The following is a 10915-nucleotide window of genomic DNA, read 5'->3' on the forward strand; positions in this document are numbered from 1 at the left end:
TTTCAATCAATGCAGTTTATCCATGAAACTCAGTTTATCCTAGAAGCTACAAATCAGGAATTGAGAAAGTAATTGGCCCTCGAATGTGATTGATCCACTTCTGTTTATTTAACATACTAATAAATCAGCATTTGTAATGAAGGGAGAGGTGTCAAATGAGAAGATAAATCATGACTATTATCAGTATATTTTACATGGGAGTATGATCATATTATCTGCGAGTGAGTGAATGTGTATGTGCATGTTCTTTGTTGTTGTTATGATTGAGCAGAAAGGAGGAGTTTATTGTCTTGATATGTCTCAAACTATCCTAAATTAACTATTGCATAAATATCAATCTGCCATGATTTTTATCTATTCCAGTAAAATAAAATTTAAAGATGACATAATAAATAATATTTGGTCCCATTACAAAATATCAAAATTACTAACAGCTTTTGTTTGATAAAGACAGATACAATGCATTTTTTTACACAGAAATTTATGACATTTTACAAAGGGAGCACTAAAGAAAAATTTCATTGTACTTACTTTTTTTGGTCAGTCAATCATAACTTCAGGTTGTTGTTTAGCAACATTAGTTCATAAGACTAAAATATATTTTTGCATATCTGTTCTCTATTGTTCATTATTTCACTGCATGTTTATGTGCGGTTTGGAAATGCATAGATCTTTCTGATACCAACAAAAATTATGAAAATTTTATCACAAAGGATTCTATTCACTATAAACCCAAGGAGTATTTCCTCATGCTGCCTATACCTAGAAATATAAAGCTGTTCTAAGAGTTGAGAATTATCAATAACTCTCTCTGGTTTTAAAGATCATGATATTCTGACTTCCCTGAGCTAAGGTTTGCGCATTAATAAGGTTGGTGTTTATTTAGCATTAAATCCTTTGTGTTTATTTAGCATTAAATCCTTTGTGTCATAATCTTGGCAAAAAGCCAAATGCATGAAACTCTGAGGAGAAGGATATTCTCAGAGGAAAGAAGATGAAACAGCTTAGAGATTGGAAAATAGGCAACAAAAATGAGATAATGCACTATTCTACATAATTTTGATTTAAATTTATATCATCCAAATCACGTTGAAGATCAAGAAGCCCTGATTTTTTCTTGTATTTACCTATTACTTTATTAATAAATAAAATTATTTTAAAAATTAATCAGATAAAATATATATGATATAAAGCAGTAATAATGTTACCCCTTTGGTAAATATCTCTTCAAGTTATAAATCAACAAACTTGTTTAAATGTTATATGCATCAATAATAGGTGAATAATAATAACTGGTATAATTGGTTGAATAATTTGTAAAGATGACTATAAATCAAAAACGTATTGGAATAAAGATCATTTGTGGGTCCCAACAGGATGAATGTTGTTATTGTGTGGTTTCTCATTATGTATCCCTATTTCCTTCCCCATTTGCATGAAAAATTCAGACACTTGATTGAGCTTTCTACACTGGCTACAAATGCCAAGCAAATTGACATAACTATCTTGAAGTGATCATGTTGCCAATGTGACATAGAGAATAAAAAAACAAGACAAAAGATCAATGAAACCAAGAGCTGGTCCTTTGAAGAGATAAACAAGATTGATGAACCTTTAGCCAGACTCATTAAGAAACAAAGAGAGAGGACCCAAATAAATAAAATATGAAATGAAAGAGGTAAAGAAACAACTGACTTCACAGAAATACAAAGGCTTGTAAGAAAATACTATAAAAATATATGCCAACAAATTGGGAAACCTGGGTGAAATGGATAAATTCCTCGAAACATATAATCTTCCAAAATTCAATTCAGAAAATCTGAATAGAGCACTAACAGCTACTAAAGTTGAAGCAGTAATAAAAAAAAAAAAAAAAGTCCCAGCAAGCAAAAGCCTGGACTGCCAGGCTTCTCAGGCAAGTTTTACCAAACATTCAAAGAAGAATTGAAATCTATCCACCTTAGACTATTCCAAAAAATTCAAGAGGAAGGAACACTCTCAAGGTCATCATTATCCTAATTCCAAAACTAGATAAAGACACTACACAGAAAGAAAATTATAGGCGAATATCCTTGATGAAAATAGATGCTAAAATCTTCAACACAATATTGGAAACTGAATCCAGCAATATGTTAAAAATCATATGTATACTAATTAAAGTCTGATGCACTGAAACAGAGAAGGTAAAATACTGAAAATATAAATAGATTTAAAGCTTGTAGGCCAATGTTAACTGATCTAATGCATGTGTAATTGGATTTGAGAACAAAGAAAGACTGCAGGGCCTGGGGTGGGGGTCATAAAAATATTCAAAGGAATAAAAAATACATGAAATGATACAAATTTGATGATAATAAAAGTTTGGCAATCATCAAGAAGGAGAAACACAAAAGAAATCACACCAAGGAACATAACAATAAAATACCCAAGAACAAATGATAAAGAAAAACTCAAAAAGCAACTACTGGGACAAACATAAGACTGATCACAGATTCATCATCAGAATAAATGCAAGCCAGAAGACAGGGAAAAAAAATCATTTTTAAAGATGAGGTTCCCTGAAAGGGAAACATGCTCTAAGATAATCCAGTTCTGAGTTAGATGGGAGAATACTCTGGCACAGGATTATCCAATTTAGGGAATCCTATATAATGAAGAGGTAATATGCAAATTGGCCATCACTCCAACACACAAGATGGCCACCCCATGTGGTCAAAGATGGCTGCCCCCATGTGGACACAAGATGGCCAGCAGGGGAGGGCAGTTGGGGGGACCAGGCCTGCAGGGGAGGACAGTTAGGGGCAATTAGGTACTCCCTTTTAAAATATCTTTAACAAAAGTTTTTCATGTCCTTGACTGAACATGGCAGCTATTGATACAGTTTTGCTTTGGTGGAGGAGTTATCACTGAACCTTGAGCAATTATATTGACGCTGAGAGCTCCTTCTAATGAACAAAGGGATAGCTCCCTTTCTCTTTCTAATTTTTTAGTTTTCTCTTTTTTAAGATGCCACATATCTTCTCAAAACACCTCATTGAGATATTAAAGCAGAAGCCAAGGATTTGCAATCCTGTTTTCATTACTAACTGTTTCCTATCTGATCCTAACATATAACTAATCACTCACCCTTGAATACTCAAATGTTTTATCTCTGCAGTTGGTATCTCAAAGGTTGTAATTTTCCTAAATTGCTTATGAAAAAGCATTCAGTGGAGGCTCTATAAATAGTTTCACTTAGTTTCTTTTATCCTACTAAAGTAAAGATCCCAGTCAGCACCCCCTTGGTGCTCAGCTTCCACTGTCCAACCTCTACTGTTTAAAACACCATGTTAAGGAAACAGAACTAAGTTAATTCCTGAGAGATAGTATTTTAAAACCACAGGGAAACCAACCACAGCAGCTCATACTGAGTTATAGAAATGAAATGTATCTGAAGCCTGGTAACCTCTTCTCAGTTCATCTCTTCTTAACTCACACTTACCTTTCATGTATGGGCACACTATTTGCAGAACAGTGTTCCTTGTTGCAAAAATATTTTGTGTTCGAGTCATTTTTATTCTACATATGTGTGCACATTATTTTGCCTCGATATAGAGAGCACAATTTTGACAAATTAATTGATAGTAAAGAGTAAGGGTTTAATGTCTATCTTGCAGAAATGACTCCTGTTAAATTTACAAGTGAGTAGGGGAAGAAACTGTTGGAACACTAATAAATATGTCATTTTATTGAGGAAAGTATATGTCTATGTTTGTGTACACACACATACATATGCACACACATCTATAATATAGGTGTTTCTCTCTTTAGATATATATTTTCAGGTATGAATAACATGATGACAAAACTGTTTCTGGTTACATTGAGATATCTTTAACAAATGCATAATCAGTCATCTATTAATTTTAATATATATTTCATTACCTAAAAATTACTTGCCTTGCCCTGGCCAGCATGGCTCAGTAGTTAGAGGGTCTATATGGGCACTGTAAGGTGGCGGGTTTGATTCCTGGTCAAGGGCACATAATTGGTTTAAGGGCTCATTCCCTGACCCCGGTTGGGGCACATGTGGAAGGAAACCAGTTGATCTGTCCCTCTCACATTGATGTCTCTCTCTCTCTCCCTGCCCCTCTCTCCCTCCCTTCCACTTTCTGAAAAACAGTGGAAAAAAACAACAGTAAAAGCCCTCAGGTGAGGATTAAAAAAAAAAAAGAAGAAGAAGAAAAATAATAAAAAATTACTTGCCTTAATTTACTAAGAAATTTTTAAACAAAATATCACATCATCTTAGTTTTCAAAAGCAAACATCATTGTATGTAGATGATAAATGACAAAGATAAAATACTCTTCTGACAATCATAACCTCAGATGGTCACTTAATCCCCAAATTCCTCAGAGTGACAAAAGCTGACCAGACATGTGTCAGCAGAGATAGGTAGTTGCACTGCCAATCACTCATTTTTTTTCTGAACCCTTACTAACACTCAAAGGCAGGATTTCTCTAAGTGTTCCATCTTTAAAATACTTTGGAGATTTTTATCAACATGATTTTGATCTCACTTTAAATCAAAGCAATATTTTCTTGTACTCCCTTTAAGTAAAATGCTAAACAAATAAGCAAGCCAATTATAAAATGGGCAGAGGACCTGACAGACACTTCTCCTAAGAAGACATACAAATGGCCAACAGATAAATGAAAAGATGCTCAATTTCACTAGCTATCAGGGAAATGCAAATCAAAACTACAATGAGAAACCTCACATAATAGCCATCTGTTAAAATGGCTATTATCAGCAAGGCAAGTAATAACATTTGTTGGAGAAGTTGTGGAGAAAAAGGAACCTCTATTCACTGCTCTTGGTAATGTCGACTGCCGGAAGCCAATTCCAGCATGTCAGCAGGGCTGAATCATCTAGAGGTGGCTGAGGGCATTTCCCCAAACCTTAAAGCGATGTATGAATGATTGCTTACTGCCAGACAGCTGAGGGCATCTTAATCTATATGTTATTATTGCCTCCTCCTGGCCAAACACCTCAACAGCTGGAGGTAATTCTTCCAATCTGACAATGGATTCTGTGTACTAAACACTGGCCTTTGAAGTGTATATCTACCTTGCCTTAGGACAATTTGTGTTAAGAAAAAGCAAGGGGTCCTGAGACAAGGGAGAACTTAGTTTCTTTAGCTAAGTCTTCTCTGACTCCCCAGAATGCCTTTAAAAATTATGTTTCATCTCTGGACTCTTTAATCAATTTACACACAGCACCTTCTCCAGATTCCTGAACCCTTCTAGATGTTGGATTAAGACCACCGGCATTAGTCGACTGGTACAGCCACTATGAAAAAATAGTATGGCATCTTCTCAAAAAAATTAAGAATGGAGTTTATATATGATCCAGAATTTCCTCTTCTGGGTATCTACCCCCAAAACTTGAAAGCACTTATTTGCAAAGATGTATGCACCCCTGTGTTCATTGAAGCATTATTTATGGTGGCCAAGACATGGAAACAACCAAAGTATCTCTCAATGAATGATTGGATAAAGATGATGTGGTACGTATACAAAATGGATTACTACTCAGGCATAGGGAAAGATGAAATATTGACATTTGTGACAACATGGACCTTGAGAATATCATGCTAAGCAAAATGAGTCAGACAGAGTTAAGTACCATAAGATTTCACTCATATGTGGGATATAAAGCCAACTTGTTTAAATTGGTTATTTTAAACAAGTGTTTGAAAACTGAGAGCAACAAGTGAACAAACCAGACAAACAAACAAAAACTCATAGTCACAGACAACAGTATGGTGGTTACCAGGGGAATGGAAGTGGTGGGGGTAGTAAAGGGACAATATCTGGTGACAAAAGATGATTTGGCTTTGGGTGGTGGGCACACAATGCAATATACAGATCAGGTTTTATAGAAAAGTACACGTGAAGCCTATACAATGTTATTAATCACTGTAACCCCAATAAATTTAATTAAAAAATGAAAAGAAAAAGGAAAAAAAAGCTACAGTGTGTAGGACCTCTTTTGGTTTTTAGAGAACTTGAAGATAGGATGCCTTTGGCATACTAGCACATTTTAAAAAATGAACTCTGTAAGTAAATAAATAAACACTCATGTCCTTGGTGACTCTGATTCAAAAGTGACTAACAATTCTAGTGTGTAAATAACTTTTGGCATAAGAAACGCTCCTAAAGGCAGCAGTGGGGACTGTGTTCTTGGGGACAGAAGTAGAAATGAGCATCAGAAATAGGGAATGTGCAAAATACATCACCATAGGTCTCTAAAAATCAATAGGAAACAATTTTCCTTACTTACTAATTTTTATGAATACTTAATTTTAATTATAAAAATAAATCTGATAAAAAAGAAAGTACATGTAAAATCACACATGGCAGAGAGATAGATACTTTGAATATGTACATTCATACATTTTCATATCCATGTGGATATTTATTAAGTATATTTAAAATATAGGAGCAATTTATAAAAGTAAAACATGAAGTTCTATATTTTAGATTTATAAACATAGGGAACTAAATGTCACTTTAATAAGCCACAAGAGCTTTAGCATAAAAATTCCTGTATATAGTTCTTAATTTATGAATGTTCTATGACTTTTTAAAACAATCTATGTTTTTGCATATTTTAAAAACTCTTTATTAAAATGGCTGCAAGGTAGTTATTTGAAGTTATGTATCTGACCTCTAGAAACACATACATTTTCAGAATAATATGAAAACAGATTATTTATTAATATGTCACCAAAGAATTAATAGTGAAATATCAATTGTTGGGTATGAGAAAACTACCTTAGCTCCACATACACATTTCAGATTTATTCCATTTATCCTAGCCTGTAAGAATTCAGATGTATTGGGTATTGCAATATAAAATAGCAAATTTTTGTACATGGAGCTAAATGTACTCCCTCATTTAAGCTTATGGAATCTGAAGGAGATTGACTGAGGGCTCAACATTTTCTGCACAAACCTTTGTGGGACATCTTAAATATACTCCTGATAAAATTACATACTTTACTGCTACCCATGTACATAGCGTCAAGAAAAACTAAATATTACAGAGCCATGTTTTTTCCACAATGTTCTCAATGCGATAGACTCATTAAAGAGTGAAAAGGGTAATGTAAACATTGGTTATTTTAAACAAGTGTTTGAAAAATATTATATATCTAAAATTTTATTTAGTTAATTTCTACCTCACAGCGAATATAAGAGGATGTAACAGAGGAACTTCACTGGAAAGGCTTCTAAGACCAAGAGATTTGAAGAAAGGTGGGTGGTATTACAACTTTGAATATATTACTTTTAATACTATTTTTCCTCATATGATTGTCCTGGGCCAGATTTGACTTTACGGCTGGCTGAGTAGGAGTATGCCAATAGTCAAGACATAATGTCTATACCATTAAATTTAATAGGATGTATTTCTAAGTTGAGCGTGGTCATAATTGCACCCATGTAGCTAAATTAGAGCTGACTCTCAATATTGCTCCCTTAGTAAGTGGCAGGGATAGCTCTGTGATACCTTACCTCTCAAATCAGATGACAGCTGACTGGAGGTGGAGCAGAGGAGAAGCTTTATCAAACTAGCTGTGATTACCTGTCCTTTGGGTGAAGACTATACCTGAGTCGGAAGTTCAAGGTCATTCATTATCAACATGAAGCTTACAAAGTCATTGAAGCATGCATATCTGGCCAGTAGGCAGAGAAAAGGGGTGGTGGATCACCTATTGAATATTTGCTAGAGCAGGTCTGGAAATGGTGCACATCACTTCCACACTCATTCTGTTTGCTACAACATAGGCTACATAGTCACATCTAACAGGGTAGAAATATGGCAGAAATATATGGCCTACAGTGTTTCCAGGAATAGCAACCAAAATGTTTGGCAAAAACAGAAATTTCTGCCAGACAGTAAGTGTAAACATCTTAGAATTTAGTTTTAATGGGGAGTAAAAAATGAGATAGTCAAGGTTTACAGTAAGCAAGTCTAACAACAAAGTGAGGATGTCGATATGACTAGAGAATAAGTCGTGTAGAGACAAATAATATTAGAAGCTTCTGGTTTCCAGCCTATTTATCTCTCCTTTTAATTGGATTCACTGTCTCCTTTTCCCTCTGCATCTTTAAGAGGAATGCCATCTTTTTAATTGAGTCATGGAAAGCTTGTTTTACTTGCTTGTTTCTCAGTGTGTAAATAAAGGGGTTCAACATGGGTGAAATGGAAGTAATAAGGAGTGAAATCCCTTTATTTATAGCTACCTCGTCCTTAGCTGAAGGTTTGACATAAATGAAGATGCAGCTTCCATAAGTAATGGAAACCACAATCATGTGGGAAGAACATGTGGAAAAGGCCTTTTTCCTTTGCTGGGCAGAGGGAAACCTTAGAATAGTCCTGAAGATATAAATGTAGGAAAGAACCACACATATGAGGGTCATGATGAATGTCAACACAGCACACACGATAACCATCTGTTCTATCAACCAGGTGTCTGAGCAAGAGATCTTCAGGAGAGGAGATGCATCACAGTAAAAATGATCAATGACGTTTGAATCACAGAATTCCAGGCCCAAACCCAGACTGATTGGTGGGAGAATGATCATCAGTGCTGCTACCCAACAGGAGAAAATGATGTTCTTGCAGACTCTGCTGTTCATGATGGTGGTGTAATGCAGGGGTTTGCAGATGGCCACGTAGCGATCATAGGACATGGCAGCCAGAAGAAAAAATTCTGTTACTCCAAAGAGGTCTGTAAACAAGAGTTGACTGGCACAAGCATTATAGGTAATGGACTTGTCCCCAGATAATAGGCTATATAGGAATCTGGGAACACAGGCAGCTGTGAAAGAAATTTCTAAGAAGGAGAAATTTTGAAGGAACAGATACATAGGTGTTTTTAGGTGGGAGTCAATCAGAGTGAGGTTGATGATGGTTAGGTTTCCAGATATACTCAACATGTAGAAAAGAAATAGAAAGATAGAAAGCAATATTTTCAGTGGAGTGTCATCGGTCAGTCCCAGCAAGATGAAGGTTGTTAGTGTAGTTTGGTTTTTCATCCTTGATTATTGTCTTTTGCCCATTCTGCTTGAAACAATAAGGTTAACTGGTTATCTTTTAACCTCAAGAGAAGTAAATCTGACAGTGATCCCCAAACAATTCACCTAATACATGCCTCTTGTGTCAAACAAACTGTTCATATTTAAATCACTTATTCGCACTGCTGCAATTTAGCCATAATTGTTGTCAGTTCAACATACTATCTTATAAACATTATTGAAAAACAAGTCCTTAAAGTTACTTTTGAATCTACTGTTCTTTCTTCCTCCTACTTCCTAACTTCAGACATATTTCTAGCAATGTCCTCCCCCCCAAAAAAAAACACACATGAATAATGGTCTTTGTTAAGAAAATCCTCTCATTAAAGTTTACATTGTATTAGCAATTAAACTGACAAGGAATGCTTATTACATAGTTTATTCTGTTTTATCCTCTCTAATGCAGTTCCTCTGAGGTGTGTTTAAAACATTTTTACTGCATACATGTTCTTTGTTTTTTTAAAGAAGTTATTGTTTTTATTTATTTAGTTATTACTTTTAAAAATCCTCACCAGAGAATATTTTTTCCATTGATTTTAAAGAGAGTGGAAGAGAGAAGGAAAGACAGAGAAAAACATCCATGTGAGAGAAACACATGGATTGGTTGCCTCCTTCATGCATGCAACTGAGGTACCCTTGACCCGAATCAAACCCGTGACCCTTTGGTCCGCAGGCTGACGCTCTATCCACTGAGCCAAACTGGCTAGGGCTGGATACATGATCTTAACCATTCATTTAAATGTGTTATAGTCCAAACTTTTTGAGGTTTTCCTCACAGAAAATTTATTTCAATTGTATGTGTTTTAGATTATTAATGTTATTCTTGGCTATATTTTACTTCTACTGTCAGAATATCAATGTTATATACACTTTTATGCTTTTTAGAATATTCTAGTGCTACAAATAAATTTTTTTTTCCCCCAGCGTATAAGCAGAAATCTGAAACTGTATTTTCTGGTTAATTAATTTCTTTTTAAATTCCTCTGACAGTGAAAACCCAATGCCCTTTAACTCTCTGCTATAGTTTCATATTCTTTGGATCTTAAAAATGGTTTTCCTACCAAAGCCTTCAGGTTAAGACCAGATTTTTTATATTAAATGTTTTCTTATTTATGTTTTTCCATTATTTCCTTGTAACACATTTGTCAATGACATATTTTCACTCCTTGAATGTATTGCAGTAATTAAATTCAAAATTTATGACAGACAAATAAGGGGACATTTAGCGAATGTTGAAAGAGAAATATCCTGATTTTTAAATGTTTTTGGTCAACCTATTTTAGCTTGAAATACACTCCACCACCCATTATAAATGACATTTAGCAATATTAGGTTTAACAAGGCTTAGCAATTTTTCAAACATACTTCAACATTCTCTCTTACATTTCACCTACTTGATAATTGTCTTCTCTGTCTTATTAACCACTTATACATCAATTCATGTTGTCTTTGCATCATTTAAACTGCTTCAGCCAAGGTCATCACTAGCTTCCCTCTTGTTTCAATCATTAAACAAACTTCAGACTTGATTTAACTCAAGTTCTCTTATGCATATAAACTGTGAATTTATGAAAGTCTTTACAGCTTAATATCTACCATCTTACATTATCCTGAATTTCTTCCTCTCACTTTATCTATATTTTTCCATTCTCCTCCTAGCAGCTTTTTCTTTTCTAATTTCTAGGGTTGTTGGTACACCTGAAATCTTTTTTTCTAGGCAATATTCTCTTTCACTCTGCTCTCTCTCTAGGAGGTCCTAATAAATAAGGTGACTTCAAATAGGCTGAT

General features: G+C 34.6%; 1 protein-coding gene across 1 annotated transcript; it reads right to left on the reverse strand.

The window, feature by feature from the left end:
• Nucleotides 1–8104: 8104 nt before the first annotated feature.
• LOC308244242 (olfactory receptor 6C2-like) lies at nt 8105–9088 on the reverse strand (the record flags this gene model as incomplete). The annotated part of the gene is made up of 1 exon (XM_080660214.1): nt 8105–9088. The coding sequence occupies one exon, from the start codon at nt 9086–9088 to the stop codon at nt 8105–8107; it is 984 nt and encodes a 327-aa protein (XP_080516340.1).
• Between the last annotated feature and the right edge of the window lie 1827 nt (nt 9089–10915).

Source organism: Plecotus auritus (genome assembly GCF_963455305.1).
Source record: "Plecotus auritus genome assembly, chromosome: 3".
Lineage (NCBI taxonomy): Eukaryota > Metazoa > Chordata > Mammalia > Chiroptera > Vespertilionidae > Plecotus > Plecotus auritus.